The following is a 25,179-nucleotide window of genomic DNA, read 5'->3' on the forward strand; positions in this document are numbered from 1 at the left end:
ACAGTAATGAATTGTTGAGCAATACTAACAAAACAGAGAGGCTGTTATTTTGCTAAATTCCTACACCCAACACATCCTGTATTTTTGGATGGTGCAGACAAGAGCTTCCTTCTGAGAATTACATCAGACAGATATTCTGATGGCGTACAGACATGCAGACTTCTATATTAACATTAGGAACAAATAAATACATATAGTAAAATACAAGTGACACTTCATCACCTAGAATAAAAAAACAACAACAACAACAACAACAAAACTGTTGCTGCTCATGTTGCCCTATTCCCCTCCCCTCAGTTTAATAGCCTGGACTCATTAAAATCAAAACAGAGTAATTGGGAGTGTTAAAATTTCTTTAAGGCAGGGACTGTTTTAAGAATGAACATAATAAAAACAAGGGACAATACTTACTGAGTATTTGCTGTGTTCCAGGTATTGCTTTAAATGTCTTACAAGTATTAATTTATTTTATCCTCATAAAAATACTATGTCATATTACTACCCTATTATAAAGAAGATACTGAGTTATCTACCACAAATCACACATTTGCAAGAGGAAGAACTATGATTTCTTAGGCAGCTCAGTTACCTAATTTTGGGTTTTGATGGATTCGAAGAAGCCATCTTACCTTTTCACATTATCTAGAATTACTACAAACCCTGAAGATTTTGATATTAACCATAAATTTATTCTTTTGAACTTCACACGCTTTGAGAGTCTGACATGGACATTTGTTGATTGTGAGTTGGCAATCTGATGGCTACACACTTGTCTATTTTTATTTCCCCCAGAGAAAATATTTTTAGAAGTCTGAATCTGAATGTTTTTATATGTAACATGCATGATCCAGTTTGCCACAATTTTTCAAACATCATCTGTTTTATTACCTTTCTACTTCACACAATTAGGCTATCTGACTGGCTTCTTAAAAAATAGAATTTGAGAGTGAAGGAGAGAGATAGAGATATAGATAGAGATAGAGAGAGAGAGAGAGAGCATTTGTTGTTGTTTGTGGGGTGTGTGTCTTGTGTCATTGGGGACAGTATCAATGTGTGCCCTTTACTTCTCTCCTTTTAAAAAATGTTTCTGGTCATTTGTTTCTTCAGTGATATCTCTGGTTCTTCCTGCATGACTCCTAAAGGAACATAATTGAATTTCATTACAAGAATGGGATATGGGAGGACAAGATTTATTAAGCACCCATGTTAAGCAGGTACTTTATATATCACATCTCATTTATTCTTGGGGGAAAAAGACCAAAGAATAAACTTGGTTTAGTTTTATTTGCCCACATTGACAAAAGAAAGAAGGTAGTGGAGTTTAGAGAGAGGAAACACATTGCCCACACCACAATGCTAGAACATGTCTAGAGAAACTAACCATTGCATTTGACTTCCAAGTTATTGCCATTCGCCTCACCATTGGGCATCCCTATTATCTGGATCAAAGTCATAAAAATTTAGCATCTAGAATTATCCCACATCCTTATATTTTGTAATTGTCTATGCTTTAGAATGAAAAACAATAGTTACTTTTAGTACATGTTTTTAAATACTTTACCCATTTCAGACTAATCTCTATTGCTTTTTTTGCTTAAATGTATTTCTCATTTTATTTACCTTGTAACCAATTTGAATGGCACATTTGCAATGTACATATTTTCAGGGCAGATTATTAAATGGCAGTGTATTTACTGTTGTGGAGTTCTTTAAAAATACTTGGTTCTAGGATAACAAAATAAGCAAAAAGGACCTTGTTTATGTTTATTATATGTAATTCAATTGCTATGGAAGTATAGCTACTTTAACATTAATTTGCTTAAAAAAATTTTGAAAACTACAAAAAAAGTTTCGTTTATATACATTAGATTAATTTTACCTTCAATTATCAACATTCAGTTATATATCACGCAAATCAAAAGCACTTCCTCTGCACCAGAAATCAGTGTAAAAAGTAAGTATGGAAGAAAAGAAAGGAGATCTTTAAGCATAACTAAATGATTCAGGATGGTATCAATAAATAAGCCTTCTGGTCAACATGAACTTGCTTCCTCTAGTAACTCGATGACATAGTCACAAATGATGAAGAGGAGGAATGAGGTGTCTATACAACAATTAACAAAAAATAAGCATTGTAAACATGGACCTAAAGATACTTAATGAAAGTGTTAATGGGCTTTAGGTGGTTTGGCTGAACCACTTGAAGTTATATGCAAACAGATGTATAGTGTGTAAGTGTCTTATGAGAAACAGATGGCATTTTCACTATATTCTCAGAGGCGCCATCACCAGAAAGAGGATGAGTACCAAGGGTCTAAATGTAGTACAATGACCATAGTGATGACAGTAGTGAACATTTATTGAATGCTTTGTGTTTTCTCATTTAATTATAAAAACGAACCAATGAAAGAGTTACATTAATGACCCAGTAGTAAGATGAATCAAATGAGTCTCAAAGAAGTTGTCATTTCACAAAAATCACATCGCATGTAGGAATGAGCCCAATATTTAAACAAATAACCTCTGCTCTTTGAGCTAAATTGTCCAGCACGGTAGCCACTCACGTGGAATTATTAATCACTAGAACTATGGCTAGTGTGATGAAGAAACTGACTTTTTAATTTAATTAATTTTAACCATTTAAGTTTAAGGTTAAAAACTGATAGTTCAGTTATTAGAAAATGTTAAATTATGTTTGGAAACACTTAGGTGGATATACTTTTTCAATTGTAAATTTTTTGAAATTTATATACTGAGTAAGCATTTATGAGGAAAAATTAACATCCAAATAGAGATGCGCTATAACTATAAAAAATACACCAGATTCTGAAGACTTAAGACAAACAAATAAAAGACTGTGAGCCATCTTATTAATATCTGTTATATTGATTGCACATTGAAATGATAATACCTATGTTGATACATTTTGTTAACAAAATTTAGTAAACTTAATTTCATGTTTTTTACTTATAAGGTAATTACTAGAAAATTTAACATTTCATATGTGATTCACATTAGATTTCTACTGGACAGAGAGTGCTCCTGCAGAACAAGCATGATGTCATATGTAAGGGGACTTAGAATATAGAACCTATTTTAAGATTTTTTTTAAAACCCTCATGTTAAATATGTTATTTAATGAAGAATTCAGTAAGACAAACATAAAGTACAATTTTTCAATATTATTTATACCTTGGAGAGAGAGGTGAAACAGAATGAGTAAAACGTGCTTTAGTTTGACCACTGAAAAGATCAAAGTTAGATCCCAATGAAGAGTAACTCAACATGTGGAAATGGCTAACTACAATTAATTTTTCAGAGACCTCACTGAAAGCTCTAAGGAAGTCATCGGCAGTCATGACCTCTATGACCACTGCATGGAGTTTGAGAGGCAATAACTCAATAAAATAAAAACTTCCGTATCAGTTCTGAGCAGTTGCTAAGTATCTCAGGAGAGGGCATCCCTGACATGCCTGCTGAAGAACCATATACAGACAGCATGGTGCATAGAAGGAACACAGAGAGAAGTGAAGTTTGGGTTTGTGGGTAGAATGTAGGGCCTTACTTGGGAAATAACAGATTACTGTGGGACCTTGCCCTCATCATGGCTCTCCTGTGGTCAGCATCAATTAACAAAACAATGACTTTAATGACCTGCCAAGGGTGACATTCTGTTCCGTTATTGTTTAGAGGAAGAGGGTAAACCTGTGGCCATATTTATGTTATTTTTTAAAAATGCAGTTCACAAGGAGGCTCCCATCCAAATTCAGAGAATCTGAATATAAATCTTTAGGATGTCTGACTCAAAATCTTTCCATTCAAAAACACACTCCAAGTTATAAGCAGTGGTGTGGAAACAGTGGTTCCTAAAATAAAGCAGTACCTGAAAGTTTCCATTTGAAGGAGAAAGATATATATGCCTACATTCAGTGTAAGATAATTGTAAAGAATAAAATAAGCCTGGGTTAGCTCCCTCCGTGTGTGTGTGTGTGTGTGTGTGTGTGTGTGTTCAGTCCCTGATTCTATAACTAACTGACTTGTGCCCATAGAAAGTAAGTCAGACTTCTAATCTAAATCTCATCTGTAAAATGCAGATAACACTAGCAACTCTATCATAGATCACTGTGATGATCAAATAAAGTTCATTCAATGTTAGCTATTATTAAGCATTATAACTATTATAAAACAATATCTGTTAAGATCAAGTCAAGTAAACGGTAGAACCATATATTCTATAAAATTTCAAAAAAACAAAAATTCCAAGGTAATTTGGAAAGAGGGTATTGGGTCTGACTGAAAAAAAAAGAGTTGGGGACTGGTTATTAAAGACCAAAGTTGAGGGTGCAGAGCTTCAGAGGAAGAAAATGACAAACCTGTTTTAGGGCATAATCAATAAAATTCCCTTTTGGCCAAAATCCAGGAATAAAATATAGGATTCTTATGATAAAGCTACCCTATTGATATAATAAATTTTGAAGGTGAATTGTAAATTACATACACATTCCATTTATTTTAATTAAAAGGAAACACATGGGGCAATAAAAATAAAAAATAATTTCCTTTAGAATTCCCAACTGGCTTTATTGATCTGGTTGTTTGTCTTCTAAATTGCAAGATGGTTGACTGCATGTAAAAGAAAGTCAAGTCACAGAAGCAGATATTGATGCTTAAAAATGTTTTAATTTGTCCAAACACTGGCTAGCAAGTTAGGTACTGCTTCAATTTCTTAAACTCAAAGCATTTTCCTTGATTTCTGTGTCCTATCAGGGAGGACTTATGACAAGCTGTTAGATTGGTGCAAAAGAAATTGCAGTTTAAAAGGTTAAAAATAATTGCAAAAAATGCAATTACTTTTGCACCAACCTAATATTTCATTACTTGTGATAATATGTCTTATTTTTTTAAAGAGGGCTTTTATTGCAACTCCTACTAAATAATTCAAATATCAAAAATTATGTAATAAACTACAAAGGCAAAAATACTCCACTTTAATACTTATTTTGGGGAAATTAAAGGAGTTAGAGATAGAAAGAGAGGATTAATGAATTAACAGAGTACCTCAATTTTAGTTTATTATAGTTTTCCATCTTATTAAAGAAGATTCATCAAGTATTTTTTTGTATTAGCAAGCAAATTATACTTTTTAAAATCTTTGAAAACCAAGTTAATATACACATTCCTTACAATATATAAAATAACAAAACCTCTGTATTCTCATCACCTTAAGGAAAGTAATTTGTTTATGTATTCCCTTAAGATAATCTCTTACTGAATATCGTTGTAATCATAATATGCATTCAATATTTCTCCCCCCCACTTTTATAACATAAAATATTTCCCATTATGAGACACAGACCTTATTGCCTTTCTTTCTAATAGCTACACAATATTCCATCTTGTGTTAACCATAGTTATATTAAGAAAAATCCAATAGTGATAAAGAAAAATAGCGTGCAATGGCCTCTTAAATATTGGCAACTTTCAGCATTTTTAACCATTACCTATTTTGAAACCCAGCTATATCACTAATTGCTAGATTAACAGTCTCTTCAAATTATGGATTAAAAGATCATTAGCCTAAAATCTCTGCATATACATTCAAATGCCAATTATGATTGAATAGCTTAAATGAAATCTGTATCCTTATAAAGACTAGATCAGAAGAAGATGAATTTTGAGAGGCAGAGATTCAACAGTCTTAATGTTTTCTGTAGTTACAGTTTTCATATGCATCTAGTTTGATTGTGATACATTCAATCATATTTAAACCTTACAGTGTGAATGCAAATGAAGTTTGAAATTAGTTTAGTCTTAGCATAATGCCACTGGTTTGGTTTCCTAGGAACAGGAATATGTTGTTCTGTTAGGTACCATGACAGATGACAGCAGATGATATAAAATTCTCTTCCTGTTCACTTAAATTTGATTATAAAGGAAACAAAAAGAGGTAGAAAAAGACCAAAAAAAGTAGACCAAGGAATTCTATTTGACAAAGAAAGTGTTTGTTAGAAAGTATATTTCAGTCCCACCTGTGGTACCCAGGCCGGAACTCAGTAAGGATCTGTGTGAGCTCAGCAGAAGGCGGCGCCAACTGCCTGTGAGCTGTAAGCAAGATGCACGAGTGATGTGCAGAACAGGACATAAGTCAATGGACATGATAAAAACAGACTGATGTTGACTATCAACTACAAAACATATAGCCAACAGATGTCCGGAAGTATGCCAAAGTAAAAAATATTATTCAAACAGGACCAGCAGATAGTGGAATGAACTAAAAGACTTAAATCTGAGAGAACGTTATTTGGAGACGATAACAAAAATGTATATTTGAAATTGTATAATGTAATACACATAAATTCATTTTTACCAGTAATTGGTCAGCAGTGGAAATCATCCATGCATAACAATCCATGTACATGTGCAAAGGACATGTGGAAATCGGGCCAGGCACTAAAACCAGGCAGGCATCCGAAGATGCATTACACCCTTATTTATCTGTCACTTTGGTTAGATTTGAATGGAGCATTGCACGTGTTGGCAAGTGTCGGTGCCCCCCCGCAGCCCCAAATTCACTTGTTGAAGCTCTAACTTCCAGTACCTCAGAATGTGACTGTATTTGGAGGAGACAGGATCTTTAAAGAGTAATTAAGTTACAAGGAAGCTGTTAGGATGGGCTCTAAACTGCTCTGATTGGTATCCTTATTAGAAGAAGAAAGATGGACACACACAGAGACACCAGGGCTGTGTGGGCACACAGAAAAGGCCACGTAAGGAAAGAGAAAGGAGGAGGCCATCTGCAAGCCAAGGAGCAAGGCCTCAGAAGAACCCAAATCTGCGGACACCTTGATCTTAAACTTCCAGCTTCCAGAACTGTGAGAATTAAATTTCCGTTGTTTTAGCCGCTTAGTCTGTGGTATTTTTGTTATGGCAGCCCTGGCCCACAAAAGAGTGCGTTATGCTGGTAATGTGGCAGGAAGCATGAAGCTGCCCTCTTCTGAGTATCTGCCAAGACACAGGCAGCACCTGGGTTCTGAAGGGGGAGCGGGGGCAGGGGAGTCTATGCCATCTGCTTAGGGTCACTCTCTGAGAAGATGTGGAACACAATCCACACACTTCAATGACTTCTGAGCCCGTCACTTTAGGGAGAAACAAATTCAAACAGATATTTAGTTGTAAGGATTCTGTTTTTCTTTGTACTGAGTGTGAAGCATCTTGGCATTCAGGTAGCAGAGCAGCAAGCACACAGAAATGGCTCTGGAGATCAGGACTAGAGATACAGGACTGGGTGCTATTTTGTAAGATTAATTTTGAAAAATTTCATGAAATATATATATAACAATATTTATAATTTTAACAATTCTTAAGTGTACAACTCACAAATATATTCACGATGTTGTGCAATCATCACCACTCTCTGTATCTAAAACTTTTCTCGTCACCCTCAACAACAACTCTAACCATTAAACAGTAACTCCCTTTTTCTCCCTCCCCTTAATCCCTGGTAACTTCTATTCTACTTTCTGTCCCTATGAACTTGCCTAGTCCAAGGACCTCATACAAGTGGAATTATACAATACTAGCATAGGACTAATTTTTGAAGTCCTAGTAACAATGTCACTAAGAGAAATACTGGGGAGGGAGGAAATAATGAGCAATGGTAGGAAAAGAAAAATCAATCCCTAATAATTAGTGTAGGTTTGGACCTTTCCATGTACCATGTTTTCCCCAAAATAAGACCAGGTCTTACATTAAGGTTTGCTCTAAAAGACGCATTAGGGCTTATGTTCAGGGGACGACCTCCTGAAAAATCATGCCAGGGCTTATTTTCTGGTTATGTCTTATTTTCGGGGAAACACGGTACCTGCTGGCCATTTGAATATCTTCTTTGGAAAAAAAGTCTATTCAGGTCCTTTCCCCATTTTTAATTGGACTATTTGTTTTCTTGCTATCGGGTTTGGTGACTTCCTCATATATTTTGGATGTTAACCCCTTATCAGGTGTGTGGTTTGCAAATATTTCCTCATTCCATAGGTTGCCTTTTCACTTTGTTTCTTTTACTCTGCAAAAGCTTTTTAGGTTGATGTAATCCCACTTGTTTTTAATTTTTTTGTTTGTGCTTTAGGTGTTGCATCCAAAAAAATCATTGTCAAGATCCATGTCAAGCCAGTTTTGCCCATGTTTAAGTCTTGAATCCATTCTGAATTTTAGTATGTAGTGTCTGTTATTCTCTGGCAATTAACCATGTATGACTTCTTACATTTCTTGTGCTTTCAGTAATGTATTTTAACTTTTTCGTCATAGTTTTATTTTTTCATGTATTTATATCTTGTCTCTACAAGCATATAGTGTAAGAAATTTGAGACTGGAAACCACATTTGACAATTAACATTCCCACCACTTCTGGATCAGTCTAACACCCAAATCAATAAGTGCTATTTGTCTATTTGTTTTCTAGAAACTAGGGATGCAGGAAAAAAATCTCTAGGTCAAAAGAGAGAAGTTCCAGTTTCTTTGTTTGGTAACAAAGAACACGTTACTAAAGAACATGTGACCGTGACCAGGCCACTTACATAATTTTTCTAGCCTTTTGTTACGGTGACTGTTACATGAGTCTCTGATCATAAGATCCCTGTATAGCTTTACAATACTATGATTCTAGCCTGTTTTGGTTAATCTTAACTAAACACACTTTTTTAGATGGCATTTTAAAAAATCCACGAGTATGTACTTAAAAAAATAATTCAGAATTGCACTAAAGAAATATGCATGTAAACTATGCTGTCTCAAAACAGTCTATTCAACAAATGAAAGGTCAGGACAGTATTACACTCTCAGCCCGATTCACGTTCTGGGAAAATGAAATATACTGACGTCCTATATTCTACTGGGACACATGATCTGTACCTATTTTCAGCCCATGGCTCTTCACACTCCATTGTTTAAAAATAGATCAGTTCTGAACTTTGGAGACAGGCTCAGAAGGGCATTAACCCCTTTCTCCACTGTTAAGTTTGCCATTTTGCTCTAACCCAATAAGCAGAATCCTGTTTGTGTTAAAAATAGGCCTTCTTACTTTGTACACATTCCAACAAGTTCTCATAAGCAGAGTGGTACAGTTCACTGGATTTTCTAATTAGTTTTTAGTTTTAAATATACTGCCTGCTTTCACTAACGCATTCATCAGTCTCATGATCCTAACATTTCAATGCCAAGTTTTAATGCTAAGACATTGTCTCCAGAAAGCTGGCTGTTAAAATGCAGGAAGAGCTTATTAGCAGATTGTTTGAATAAATTCCAAAAGAAATGAGCCATATGATAAAGCTGGACTTGGTGTTCCTCCTGTATGTGGTCTAATACCCTCTGAATGGCCATATCATAGCACTTACACATAGTTATAATTGCTTATTTAAATTTCTGTCTTTCATTAAGCTGTATTTCACTAAGCTGTCTTTCACTAAGTCCCATGAGGGCTGGGACTATATCCTGTTCTTCACTGAATTATAATAACACCAACAATTAAATTTTACTTATGCTTACTTTGTGCCAGGCACTTTTCTAATTTTTTAATCTTTTGCTGATTTAATCTTTATAACAATTCTATGAAGTAATTATCATCATCATGCACATTTGCAGATGAGGAAAGTGAAATACATACAATTTATGAAATAGCCCAAAGTGATACAGATAGTGAATTGTGTAGCTGGATTTAAACGAGGTGCGTGGAATCAGGGCGATGTTCCTAGCCCCTCTGCAGCAGGTTCTCAGTTATGATTTGTTAAAAAACTCAAAGTATACATATAACTATTAATGGCACTGAGAATATCGTAAAAGGGATTTAAACTATTCAAAACAATAAACCTTTGAATAATTTTGAACAGTCAGGGCTACATGAGAGTATGTTATAAATAGATGGAAGGAGGAGAAGAAGGAGGGGTCTCCAGGGAGATCCAGGTCAGGTAACAACTGGGATCCCAACCCCTCACCAAGCCCCTGTTTCTAGAGGTCACTGAAGTCCAGCTTTGCAGACTCACAATTCTGACGAGGTCCAGTTACAGAACAACTGGACAGTGAAGATTACAGATTTTAGATAATAAATGCATCACCAAATAATAGCTACAATTTAAAATGCCAAGTTTCTGGGAAGCATCTTAAGAATTTTTCTCAGAAAAATTATACTTGCTCCTTTACTTTCTGTCCCATGTATTTTAATTCACAATGAAATGAAAGTAATTTTTAAAGAGGATTTTACGGTCACTTCCCAGAATGCTGACAATTCCGGTGGAGCTGGTGTGCACATTACATGGCCTAGTCCAAGGAAAAATAATACACAAATTTATCTGCCACTCAGAATCTTCTACATCCCTCAGTGGCTCACCACTTAGGTTTGGACAGGAAAATCAGCAATATTTGTTTTATGAGCCACTGACAATATTCTTTCCAGATGTGGCATAACAATATAAGAACAAAAAAAGAAGTATTTTCTATCTATTCCATGGATTTGGGGGAATTATAAAGGCTAGACAGAACACATATATCTCCTACAATGGTACTCTATTGAGATATCTCTCACCCCCCAAGGTAATTTTATTATAAATCACTAATACACAAAACTGGAGAAAGGTAAAAAGAAAATAAAAACAGCCACATGCAAAATATAACCTTTTGGATTATAGTGCATACATCAAAACAAAATCACAGAGGAACCTAAAGGTGCCAGCAAGTTCTTGTCATATATTGGAAACAACACTGTCCATAGTACAATCTAAAGTGATTCAAAGAAAGTGCCATGGCTACAGTGCTTTACAACTCTCAGCATCACTCTTTTTATCCAAGCACCACTGTTTGGTCGGCAAAATGCCCTTTCCAAGCTCTAACAATCAAGGATTCTTTGAGATGATCTGTCAAGTATGAGGTTCTTATTTAATTTCTCTTTGTTTATATATCCAACAAATAATTATTAAATATGTACTCTCTAGGGGCTGGGGTGTTGGTGGAAATCAAGAAAGACAAAGTCCTTGCCTTCTTGAATCCTGAGTTCACACAGCACAATGAACAAATAAACATAAAGGGACGGTAAGACAACAAACAGAGTGACATGTACACAGCAAAAAGGCTGATGTGATGGAGAATGACTGCCAGGGAATTAATTTAGATGAATTCTCAGAGAAGGCCTCTTTGAGGAGGTTACATTTGTATTGAGACTTGAACAATAAAACATGAGCCAGATATTTGTTAAGGGCATTTAAGCAATTAGTCTCCAACGTATGAAAAAGACAAATCACCTAATTTCTGCCATAGAAATGGAAATAGCAGAAGGCTTTCAATAAAGCAGTGCTTTTGAAGTATTTACCAACTGAATTAATTTGAATATGCATGACATGAGCTTTTTATGAGAGCTTCCAAAGGTGACACAGTGACATTCTTTCCGCCATTTTACATACTAAAGATTTTTTCATATGTAAAAGTATTTAAACACATTGAAATGAAAGAATAGGGAATAAAATGGATAAAATATAATGTAGAATTAACTGATTATGGATATAGAATTATTTTCATGTTCCTAAACTTTTCATTTTACATTCTTTCTCTATTTTTATGCAACAGTTCTTTCGTATAAGTTTTTGAGAGACTGAAGGTTTGACTCTCCCTTCACTCTTTGGTTTGACTCTACCCTTCACTTTTACACATTCCTGAGAACCCAAACTTGTGTTGGCAGAAATCACTGCTCTTAAGTATACATTAGAATCTCAAATTATGCAAAATACTTTCATAAAAAATGAGCCTTCTGAATAATGAAGCATTTTAAGTTAGCAGTCTTGTTAACAATATAAGATGGCTGTTGACTCAAAATTGTACATACGATTAGCAATTATGTGGTGTGTGTCTGTGTATACAATGCACGTCTTATATTTTTACCTTTTATCTCAAAAATGCATATCAAATAATCCAGTTTTCCCTTTCTGAGTATCCTAGCTTCACTCATGTGACATTTATTGTATCAATAATTCAATGTCTTCTATGAGCCAGGCACTTTCTAGACAGTGGAGACACAACAGTGACCAAAATACACCTTTGCATAAACTTATCTTCTAAGAGGAAAGCAGGTTTTGAAAGGCAGAATAATGTATTTTACTACTTTAAAAATATTTCTCTTGATCTACCACTATGACTTAAATATAGCAGGTATATAATACTCCAGTATAATAGGGAGTGAGATCTATTTCCCATTGTTATTATTGAACTTTTCTTCAGAAAACAAGTCTGGCTTTTTTAGGTTCAAGTTTTATTTAAATAATGACTTTTGTTATCGCTTTCCTTATACTCCTATCCTAGTCATCCCGTTTCCCTTCTTAATAAAGTCTTAACTCAGGATCACACTAAATTTAGACTTTTGTGTGATTCTGTTGCTAGTAGAGCAAAGGCTAAAAAGCAGATGAACAAATGGAGCACATTGTTTTCACTTTTTTAAGGTGTTAAGTGTTTGAGCATTTCATGCTTCTACTTCTAGGATCTCTAATTTTATTAAGTAGTCTTGATTCTTACCCTGTTTTTCATTCATAATTCTGTTAAAGACCATTCATTCAGTGAACATTTAATGAGTTCCTACTATGTACTGGTCACTAGAAATGCAAAGATATTAAGACACAGTCTCTATTCTCAAGAAGGTCATAGTCTTGAAAGAGACAAAAAATAAACTGACAAATGATAAGCATAGTGATGGTGACAGTGGTCAGGAAAAACTATAAAGAAGGTCATGACTGGAAGAATGCGTAATGGAAAGTAGAGTGGAAAAGATTAAAGGTAGAGAGAGTAGCATGAAGAAAGGCAAAAAGGCAATCAACAGCATTCCCCAAGGAAACATCAACCATTCCCTGTTGATGAAGCATGGCTGCAAACAAATGAAGATGGAGGCAGGCCATGGAATGTCTCGTGTGCCGTGTCAAGAAGCTTGGGATTTTTCTTGCAGGGGATAGGAAGTCATGATCAGGTTCTAAGAGGAGTAACATTGTCAAACTTGTGTTTTATAATCAATAAATATGGTAGCCATGAGATGGGATGCAGTTGAGATCAAAGGCAGGGAGAAAGATTCTGAGTACATGTCAGAAGTAAAGATAAAATGCTGAACTACAGATTTTGAAAATGTAAGGAAAATAGTTGATCATAAGTTAATGACAGAATAATTGTAGGAAGTGAGGAAATTGGACAGCTTTAAGGGGAAAAAATGAAAAGTGGAATATTTTCTACTGAAGAGCAGAGTAAATTAAAGTGTGGAAGAGAAGGTAATTAATAATAAAACACATGATTATGAAAATTTTCTTAATATCTTGATTTTGTGTTACACTGAGAATTTTCAGCACAGAGGAATGCTTCCCACTTACAAGTAACTTCTTAGGGTTCATTTTTATGCTCACTTTTTCTGTCAGCTTTCTATATACCCTCAATGTCACTTTATGCTAGAATAGTTACTTGTCTGTGCTTCTTTAAAATAAATCTTTGATTTTATTGTATCCTGTATTTTGATCCACCTTAATCCCTGAAACTATCTTTTGGATTACCTTTGTCTCCATGCTATGGCTTGCCCCTACTTTGAATCCTTCCAAGCCCTTGAGAACTCAACCTGGTTCCAGTGTCCTGACTTCTGCACCTTAGTGATTTAGGGGATTTAGACTTAATACAAATTCTGTAATCCAAGAGATAAAGAGATAAAGCAAAGTATATAGATGGAGTTAAAAAAAAACCCAAAACAATCAAATAAATGATATATTACTTTTTAAAAAATACAATAGGTTTGAATTATGTTTCCTAAAGAAAAAAGATTTACATATTCATATTTGATTAAGGACTTTGCAGGGAAAATAAGCTAATGAATAGCATAGCAGGTATTTAGCTCCCTTTATTGCCAGAACTTTTACTGGTATCTTAGGGTTTTTCAAAAAAACAGACCAAAAATAAAAATAACTTTCAGTGGATGCAAAAACTTAAGAATGGTTAATAATGGCAAGGACGTTAGTTGAAATAAAAATATTTATTGAGAATTTATTTAATATATGCTACATGTATTAGGAATTTCATGAAAAATTTAAAATATAGACTAAATGGGCTTTACATTTAAGGAATTTTCAGGACAAAAGTAGAGAAAACAACTGTGAAAAAAGCAGTGATAACAGACAAAATGTATAAGTAGCACAGTAGATTTAGGGACTCAGTACACTAGGGGTCAGAGAAAAGAGTGATCAGAGAAAAAGGGTCAGAGAAAAGAAGGCAGAAATAAAGAAGTATTATTTGAACTAGATTCTGCTAGAAGATGAGAGACATTTCTGGAAAACATGATGCAAGAGTGAGAAATTATAATTGACTTTTGCAAAACAGCAAGCTGCACAGTTTGGCTGTAGGCTACTTTGGAATATGTAGGGCAGGAGGGAAAAGGAAAGCTGGAGATTTAGCTGGTCAGAGCAAGGGAGGGCTAGACTATGAGTCTAAAGTAGCTTTATTTGATGGAATTGGTAATATAAAGACTGAAAGTTCCAGAGCAGAGAAATGACCAGCTTATATCCAAAGAAGAAGATTAATCTGGCATCGATGAAGTTTTAAATGGTAGTTAAGAGAAAAGACAACAAAGGTTGGAAGGCAACTATGGGTATAGTGTGGCTAGTCCCTCTGAGAAGAATGGTTAGGGTGCTGGTACTGGCAAAAGAAACAAGAATATGGGCATAAGATGCATTACCACGATCAATTGATAGCATTTGGTGATTGGATGTGTAGAGCAAAGCAATATTCAAAAAAGGACCAAAGTTTTACATTTCAAATGACTTGAGAAAATGACTAAAACATTTACAGAAAGACTTCAAAACATAAATGGTTTAATGATGGAAGATAATGACTTCATTATATAGCTTACTATGTATATGGGGCCAGGATATATCATGTAGCTTTTAAGAAAATGCAGCTTATGGCAAGACTTTGGAGCTCAAATGGACAGAATTGAAGTGTGAGATAAACTAAATAATTTAGAATAAATTCAGAAAATCAGAATGAAAAGTCTACGGCTCGGTAATGGTTTGGTGCTAAAGAAGAACAAAAAGAAGATTTGGGAGGTGTGTCTTGTTAACAGTTGAAGAATTACCAACAAGGATTCAGTGACAAAGGCTTTGATGATTCACAGGTCACTGATAACTTTCAAGGAAACAATTTTGGTAAAGAAATGAAGATCAAGCCACAATGCACTGATTGCACAGTAATATTTTGAGGAGGTTGGTAGTAAAAGAAAGAAAAAAGAGCGAGGCAGTGTAAGAAATAGGAACAATAAAGACAATGGTCCTTTGCTCTAGGGGTGACCTGAACATTCGAGTGGGCAGAGGGAAGACTTCTAGGGAGGAGTGGAAAGAAGAAATAAGGCAGAGAGGCGGTTATTGAAATTACAGTGTTTTAATGAAGTAATAAGAAATGAGTAACTCTCAACAGGTCAGGTCAGTTTCTGATTAGAGTCCAGGGGAGAACAGGGAAAATGAACATGGGAGGAGAGCAGAAGGTAAAAAAAAGAGAAGATAAAGAAACAGGTAAGAATGAGATGAGAGAGTGGAAGACTGGGAAGATATGGATGATGAGGAATTTTGATAACTAGTTATACAGAAAATTGCAATAGATAATGAGTTATAGAATTGTATACTTGAAATCTACGTAATTTTATTAACCAATGTCGCCGCAATAAATATAACAGAAAAAGAAAGAAAATGTAAAAAAATAAAACAGTTATGAGAATCATCATTAGAAAAACAATTCCCTAGAACTTTTTTTTTTTAAACAACTAAAAGTCTGTATATAGGAAAACATAAAAAAGAATAAGGGCAAAAAAAAATAGATGTCTTAACATTTTATCCTATTTTTTTCTTTTGAGTAATATTGTAACATGGATGTGAGGATTTCCCGTGAACGGAGAAAATAAACAGTGATTGCGTACCACGGAGATCCACGACTATAAACCTTACCTCTCTCAGAGGATCATTGAGTTCACTGAGAATGTTTTCCTCATCGAAGATTTTGCCTTGGTATCTGTGTTCATAGTAATCGTGTATCTTCTGACGCATGTCAGCTGGTAACTTATGGAATGACATGTATTGCTCCACTTGCTTATACTGTAAGGAAAGGAAAAAAGGAAATTAAAAAACATTGCTAGGCTGTATGAAAAACCATCATGTTACTCTTGTGCTATACTATACTCAATAACACTTGACTGACAATAATGAAAGAGGAAATTCTTTAAGGGGAAGAACCAGTGTACTAGGTTGCAATGTACCCAATCTGTGTCATATACTGTAGAAGGCATTTATTTAGGTAAATATTTCCTGCAAAATACTGAGATAGTATGGAGAGGAGGCATGAAATGAGTTCAGAGTAAATTTAATCTCCAGAAAAGCCCAGGGATGGGGAAGAAAAAAAGAAATGACACTATTTTTTTACATTTTATTTTTAGCTGATTTCTAAATCAAGTTTGAATTTGCTCTTTGGCTTTTCATTGGAGAAAGACTGTTGTAACTTTGGATAGTACAAAAGGTTTTTATCTTATAGCAAAATATCAGACATAATTAAATTTTGAATGTAGAGGCAAAGAGCTGGGCAACTGTTTGCAAGTCATAGACACTCAAGAAACAGATGCCCTGTAAAGTAAGATGATATGTCACACTTCATTTGAGGATTTAGGAGAACATTGGGGTGAGATTAGCGCTATGTAATTTCATAGCTGAAAGTTAACTTACATATTTAAGTTCATTTAACCAAGTAATTCTTAAACTTGACTATTTATAAAACTTGGGATGAGGTTGCCTTTTGGGAATGCAGATTTTCAGGCTTAACTCCCGAGATCCATTCCCTTTATGCATCTGCTTTTGTATATTTACACACACACTTATATACACACATATGTACACAGTTTCTTATAAAAATAACATCCCTGCTAGTTAAACAGGAACATAGGAGCATGGCTATTACCTGGGAGCTTATTAGAAGAGAGTTTCAGGCTTCATCAGAGACCAATGAAATCAGAATCTGCATCTTAAAAAGAACCCCAGATGACTCCACATTTAAGTTTGAGAAATATTCCCTCAACGTTTCAAATGTAGGTGGTCATGAGACCATACTTCGAAAAAAATGAAACCCCCCTAAATTAGTTTCATTATACAGATGATAAAATTGAGTATAAATAAAATAGTAGGTAATAAAACTGCATAAAGATACTGGAATAAGATTCCTCCCTTAAAAGGAATTTTTTTTTCCCTCAAATCTTTCTGATAGCAGAGCTCAGAAGATCAAGGTCTTCTGAATCCTTGTCCATAATCTTTGTAATTATAATTGGTAACTGATAACACACATGTCCAATGAGAAACAGCAACCCATTGAATTGCAGTTCTTTGATTTTCCTTACATACTTTCCTTACATACGAGTATAGCATTCGTATTATTTGGATGTTCCCTTTTAGAGATTAGTATCCTCAAATGAAATACAACTTTGTCATGAGATTTCCTTTATTTGGTCACCAGACTATCCCCTTAAAGTACTTAAAGCCTGCATGCAGGTCTATATACAGAGGGTGCCAAAAAAATGTATACACATGTTAAGAAAGGAAAAAACTGTACTAAAATTGTAGTACTCAACATTCATCGATAACAGAAGGTTTGACTTCTGCAATTACAAGAGGTGCTCAAAGTGGTTACCATCAGCATAATTTTAATACAGGTTTTTCCTTTCTTAAAATGTGTATACATTTTTTTGGCACCCTCTGTGTATGTGTGTGTGTGTGTGTGTGTGTGTGTGTGTGTGTATACACATATACATGTATATATATATGATCTTCCTTCTTTTAGACAAAAGTTTGATGACTATTTCTTGTCATTTACTTATACTGATTTAAGTTTGATTTTGAGCCTATATTACACATTTTAACTATTTATTGTTGTGGATTTTAAACATAATTAGAAAAATAATGATAATAAAAAATAAAATATTTAAAATTGCCCTTCAAAGACTAATAATCGATCATCAATTAGATTTTCCTTTATGTTTTTTGTTGTTGTTGTTGTTAAATGTTTAGGACAATCAGCATTGGATTTACGACCAAGCTATTGAACATTTTACAAAGATATTTTTAATATTACCATTTATTTACATGGTAACTAAAGCCATGGTTTCTATTTTGATTCTACATTTAAAAATAAACTAGTTCCTTTTTATATCTATAAAAAGCTATGTTATATTCAAATGAGTGTAACATTATTTCTAAAATGTTTATAGCAGGATTGAATCATTTTCAAGAACTATGCTATAAACACAGCAAAATCTTTCATATTTACTGAGGAAAAAATTTTCTTTTAGCAGAAATAGATTTCTGATTATTTTTTAAAATTATTTTAAGCAGCATAGTCATATCAGAGAAAGTCATGTAATAATAAAGGTATCATAATATACCCAAATTTGACTTCCAATATATTAAATGTAAAAAACAAATCACACACGAAGAAATGCAGATGGTTATAAAGTTATTTTTTTCTGCAGAAGTTTAAGTGAGATATTTCCATTTTATCTTCATTCTTCTTTATCTTTTTTGGAAAACTGGGTAATAAAACTTGGTTTTCTCCAAAACAGAGTGAATTGTTCAGCTTCCAAGATATCGGGAAAGTTTTTTGTGATAGTGAATAAGTACCTAATTAGCCTATAAAACTATCAAAATTACAACCCAACAGATGATCTTAGATTCCTATAGAAAATATTAGCAGATAAAAATTGCAGATAAAAATTGTTATTCTTCCATCCAAAATGATCACTTCCATTATAAATAGACACCTGCTCTCTTGTTTATGGAAACTAGCAGTATCCATTCAGATGTTTTAAAATGGAGTATATCTTCATATATTTAAAAATAAAATCAAGATTAAAAAAGTTTTGGAAATTTTTTACACTCCATAGTTCTTCATTTTGTATTATTTTAATTTGGTTTGAAAATGGCCAGATTCCAAAAAGTTTTCCAAAAGTCAGTGTAACACTGTTTAAGACTTAACTAAGCAAGTAACTGAAAAAAAAAATAATGACAGGCCAGTGTAATGACCAATTAGAATAAAATGCTTAATTATCAAGTAAATAAATTGTTCATATATATAACATTCTTAGAAAGTTAATTTTATAGTAATTATAGAAGTCAAAGGGATAGATAATTGCCAGAAATTGAAACAATCATTATAATCATTATAATAGCTAAAATCTGTGCTTAGATATTTAAAAAATCATCTAGAGTGTCTTATTGCTCTAAATGGCTTTTATCTTTATCACAGCAGTTTTTCTTGGTGTGTGTATGTGTGTGTGTGTGTGTGTGTGTAGAAAAATTATTTTGACCTTAATTTAACAAGATTACACAATGACATGTCATGGTGAACCAATCACTCTTTCATTTTTCAATAGGACCATTTAAAACATTTTATGCTATCTAAACACTCTTATTTCCCTCCCCCAACAATTCTTTCACTCACAGATGGTGACTTTACCTAAAATTTCAAAAAGAAATAGAAGCTTTCACACAAGAACATCTATTAACTCATTTAGAAAGATACCTATGTTTTTCCTTTTCTTCTTCTTGCTCTTGTAAAAATGGAAAAAGTATCTTTTCTCTCATTGAAGTTAATCTTTCAACTATGTTTGAACATCCTTTCCTCATCCCTCTTCAGAAACATCACCCTATCTGCTATAGTTTTTGTCATATCTTCAACTTTCTCTCCATATATTGGCTCAAGCCAAATAGCTTTTCGATATACTATACTTCCAGTTAAAATAACTAATCATCATCATCATTATCACCATCAAAATAATATCTAACCCTTGGCTATTACAAACTACTTTCCAGGCACTCAAATAAACAGTTTACTCATATTTGCTCATTTAATTCTCACAACAAATTTATGAGATGACTACTATTATCTTCACTTTATAGATGATGAAACTGAGGCACAGAGAATTGAAATAACTTGTGTAAGGTGACACAGTTAATTAGTGTTGAGATCAGGATTCTAATCTAGGCAATCGGGATCCACAGTTTGTGTTCTTGTTCAGTACATGATATTCCTGCCTTCAAAAAATGGCTCTCAATAGAGCACAAGTAGCCCTCTATCTACCACATTATTATTCTCCTTCCTTTTTTCAAGCAATTTCTTGAAAGTGTGGTCTACACTCATTATCTCACTGTCTACCACTCATTAAAACTTTAAACATTGAATTATAGCTTCCATTCCTTCTCCACTAATTATACTCTTACATTTCCACGATTTCCCAATAATTACCATGATACTTAATTAGATACTTTACAAAGATGCTCTTATTTGGTATCTGAACAACACTGAACACTAGTAGCTGACACTACTAATGCCTTGTACAAAACAAGCTGGCCCACCTCTGACCTTAAGTATACCTATGGTGGATAGTCCATCTCAGGGTTTCTTAGAATCTTAGAAGAATTGCTCAGCTCAAGCTAGAGCAGCACAGAAGGTTAGGGATGCAGAGAGGTGTAGGTAACACTACCCTGAACAACATTCAACCAATGAGGGATTTGAGTGTACAGGTTTATGTCATAGCCATCCCTCCTTCAGAGAGAGAATTTTAGGGTGCATCTTCATGGTTCCTCAAGGGTTTCCGTGGGACCAAATCCCTTTTGTCCATATTGGAAAACAACTCAATAAAATACATTTCATTGGTTTTCCCTTTTCCCCAGTCTTACGCTTCCTGTTTCCCCAACATGTTTTCTGGAATTACTTCCCAATAAATTACCTACACACGCATCCTTTCCTTAGGCTCTTGCAGAACACAAACTAAGATAACAATGCTATTGATCCCTTCCTCCCAGAGACATCTTTTCCCGTGGCTTCTCCATCTATATATTCTTATCTCCTCTATCCTGTCTGGCTGCTCTTTGCAGTCTTATTTGTTGACATATCTTTATATGTTGGTGTTCCCAAGGACTATGCCCAAGGCCTTTGTTTTTACCTCACATATTTTCTTGGAGCAATCTTGCCCATTCTTCTGAAGTCAGTTACTATCAATATACTACCAATTTCCAAGTCAATGGCTTCAGGAGAGAACTAACTCCTGATCTCTAGACTCATATGTCCATTTTCCACTTTAAAACATGTCTCAAAAGCAATCAAATACCACATACCCAAATTGAAATCATTTACCTTCTCCCCTATACCTTCTCTAGCCAACCAGCAACCGAAGCTATAGATCTGGGTGAGAGGAAAATCATTTATTTCTCTGTTCTCAATACATTCTACCTTTATCCTTCATAAACGAACCATATTGCCACTTAGGAGTTCATTCTTAACTTTTTCTGAGTATTTTTCCCTAATATAATGCTCAAAGGTTAATGTACATTCAAATAACATGGAGATCTTGTTAACATGAAGATTCACATTCAGTATGGATGGATTGGAACTGAGATTTGGCATTTCTAACAATGTCCTCGACAATGCTTATGCTGGTTTTCAGGAAAATCATGCTTATGCTGATTTTCAGAAAAATCTTAGATCTAATCTGAGACGTAGATTAGATTACATGGGCCATTTATGCAACCATCACAGCAAGCCCACACCTGGTTCTTTTCCCACTATCATAATTGCTTATTAAAGTGTCTATATTATATTCTCTACTTGACCATAAGCTCCATGAAGTCAGTAGTGTTTTCTACGAGACCATCAGCAACTTGAGGCGTCTCAAGTTTATCTCTATTTTCCAATACAGTGGCTCACATAGAGTGGGTGTTCAATATTTGCTGAATTCATTAGTTATTTATATTCTAAATTATATGCCTTTTGGTAAACTATATTGTTTAGTCTTGATTGGGAACCAGATTTGATGTACATTTTTGAAGTACTAGCAAAAATGCCATTTTTCTTTGATAAGTCCAAATATATGTAAAACATTTAAAGTGTTTCACTTCTTTTTAAAAATTCTAATTATACATTGTAGAGAAAAATGAAGCACTTATTCATTGTGACAAAATGCTGTGTATTTTGTTTTCATCCAAGGAAGACAATATGCCTTATTTGAAGTAGTTGAAAGATCTATAACTTAGTTCATTAACTTTTACTTTAAATAATTTGTCATTTAAGTTTCAAAAATTAGATGACAAAGGACAAAGTATTTTCTAAAACTATGAAGCTCATTAGTCAGAAATCTAGAGGTAATATTTCACACCCAGTTTAAATCTTATAGGCTACCCAAGATTACAGCTTTTATACTAGAATTGTGGGTTAGTGTACAGTAATTAAAATGGTATAATTTTTTTAAAAATTGGGTGCATTGATTGCTGTCACATTATGTCATAGTGTGTGTGTATGCATGTGCTCGTGTGTGTAATTCTTCAAAGAAAAGATGCAAGTTTAGCTATGTTAAACCTCCGCTGAGAAGATATATTCAGTTTCTATAATGAAGAATTTAATATTTATTTTAATAGTATATTACCAATAACCTTTTTTCACCACCCTCCAACAATTTTTTAAGCTTTTAGTGATGGGTGATAAATTATTTATATATACCTTGTATAAGTGCATTAAAAAGATTAAAGTTTGAAACTAAGGATGTCATTTAAATATCATTAATAGTCTTCGTTATTTTTGGTCAAAATATTTCTTAACATTAGTAACAGCTTGATTTACTTTTGAAAGTCTCTTTAGTTTGTTTTTAATACAGCTGTTTCTATTTCCAAATTTAAAGCAACTGAATATCTGAGGATACACAACAATTACTAAGAGTAAATATCATCTGGAGAATAATTAAAGGAAGACAATAAATTAATGAGTCACTGGCCAATTACCATGGAGAAATAACATACTGGATGAAGAAGGAGCTTTTACAATGCTTAAAATGTGCACTCTTTTGGATTAATTTGTTTTTCAAAAGTGAATAAATATAACAAAGATGAATTACTTCTATACAAATTAAAAGCATCATTTTCTTTAAGTACATAATATAAAACAAGATTAAAATAGTTTTGATTATAGTACTTATCAAGTCTGACACGATGTGATATGAAGAAGCAATGAAGCAGCACACGCATTATATTAAACACAACCACTCAAAATCTGCGTTTCAGATCTGAGTGTTGATCAGTCCCACTATGGAACAATTTAAAAACCTGTGTTACTCTATAGGGAAGTTACAATATATATAATTACCATAATAACTTTTGGTAAAAACCTGCCAGAGAGTGAGGGAATGTTGCTAGAAGAAAGTGCTAAGTATAGTAGCTCTACAGAATGAGAAAAAGCATGGAGGTCTTGTTTAAGCAAGGTTCAGCCTTTAACAAAAGGTGAATATTGGTGGTTGGTTTCAAAAGACATATACACATACACACACACATACACACACACACACACACGTATGTTTTATATATACATATCACCACACAGAAATATGGATTTCTGAATTTAAGTTTATATATGTAATGCAAATTGAACAATAGTAGTTTGAACCTGGAAATGATTTATTAATATCTGTTTTGCATGTGACAGCAAGCCAGCATCATAAACATCCTGATTAATAATAGCAAGGGAATAAAGACACTTTCAAAAAACAAGTCTTGGAATTTATAAAAGAAAAGGATCCAAACTTTATCAACTCAAACGCTATGAAAATAATAGTCACTGGTTGATAAAAATTTTGACTGGCTTTCCAGAACCAAGTCAAACTCCTAAGTTTACAAATATGATTCCTGAAGTGGTGAGAGAAGATGACTTCCAATCTAGCATAAATTCAAAAGTGTCTTGCTCAAGTTAGAACAATTTAGTAAGACAATTTAGCAAGATAAAACTTGCCAGGGAAACATCTTAGCAGAAGATGAGAGCAGCTCCTTACTAAAATATTAGGGACCTACTGCAAGGCCCGTGGTGTCAGACACAATATGAAGACGAGTCAAGACACGTGTGTTGCCAGGCAGGTATTGAACTGGCTGTTATTGGCCAAAGTGAAGAAGTGGATCTAAGAAATGGACAATGGGTCACTGGATATCTATGGTCAAAGTCAGGTGATCAGAGACAAAAAAGCAAACAATTTTCCAATCCTGTTCCACTAAATCATAAAGCGGCCATTGTTTTACACTTTTTCTAATAATCAGTAAGATTTTTTGTTAACTTATTCTGATAGCAGTGTACATTCTGTTTTTATTTGTTAAGTATTTTTGGCCTCAAGTTATACTTTCTCAAAATAAACTGAGGCTTCAAAATGATGACACTAGTATGATTTTTTTTTTTTTCTTTTCTCCTTAGTGCTGAATGATCTTAAGGAGGCACATTCTATCAATTGTCATTGCTAATGATCATCTTTCAGCCAGGTCATTTTGCTACAGGTTAGTTGGGGGAGCTTGAGTGGGTTATAGACATTTTTTTTGAAATGATAAGTGATGGAGGAATTTGAACATTTCCACAAGCAATCACCATCATGGCCAAGTTTCAGGACATTTCTATCACTCTCTAAATTTCCCTCATTCTCCTTTGCAGTTATCCCACTTTCCCACCAAGAAAATACTGATCTATTTTCTGGCACTTGTTTTGCCTATTCTAGAATTTTACCTAAGTAGAATAATACAATATGTAATCTTTTACATCTGGCATTTTTTTCACTTAGCATGATGTTTCTGAGATACAGCCATATTGTTGAACATATCAGTAGATTAAAAAAAAATATTGTTGAGTAATATTTCTGGATTTGCTGTTACAATATATTCACCTGTCCATCTCTACTCCTACAAACTTGATCCAAGTCATCATCGTATCTTATATGGATGATTTCAAAAGCCTCTAGCTGGTCTCTGCTTTACCTTTTGAGTGCTCATAAGTTATTCTTAACCTAGTGGCCAGTGTTATCCTTCTAAACTATAAGTTTGACCATGTCATGCCTTTGTTTAACACCTTGCAAGTATTCCAGTCTTAGAGTAAAAGCTGAAATCTTTTAATCAACAAGATCATATGTGAACTAGCCTCCTGCCGCTTCTCCTATTGCTATCCAACTTACTCACTCAGCTCCAGTCTGATCGGTATTTTAAGCCTGAAAATACAGGAGAGAGTTGTACAAGAGTATTAGAGATGATAAGGAATAAATGTAGCATATCTTCCTGCGTCATCAGATTTCCTCAGTGGTGAGAAATTTAA

General features: G+C 33.9%; 1 protein-coding gene across 1 annotated transcript in view; it reads right to left on the reverse strand.

Annotated features, from left to right (window-relative positions):
* HCN1 (hyperpolarization activated cyclic nucleotide gated potassium channel 1) overlaps window positions 1–25,179 on the reverse strand; it is a 346,451-nt gene that overhangs the window by 51,251 nt on the left and 270,021 nt on the right. Inside the window, exon 5 of the mRNA XM_033110926.1 lies at window positions 15,987–16,133. Coding sequence (XP_032966817.1) covers window positions 15,987–16,133 — 147 coding nt within the window. The remainder of the gene's footprint in view (window positions 1–15,986; window positions 16,134–25,179) is intronic.

Source organism: Rhinolophus ferrumequinum, chromosome 7 (assembly GCF_004115265.2).
Source record: "Rhinolophus ferrumequinum isolate MPI-CBG mRhiFer1 chromosome 7, mRhiFer1_v1.p, whole genome shotgun sequence".
Taxonomy (NCBI): Eukaryota; Metazoa; Chordata; class Mammalia; order Chiroptera; family Rhinolophidae; genus Rhinolophus; species Rhinolophus ferrumequinum.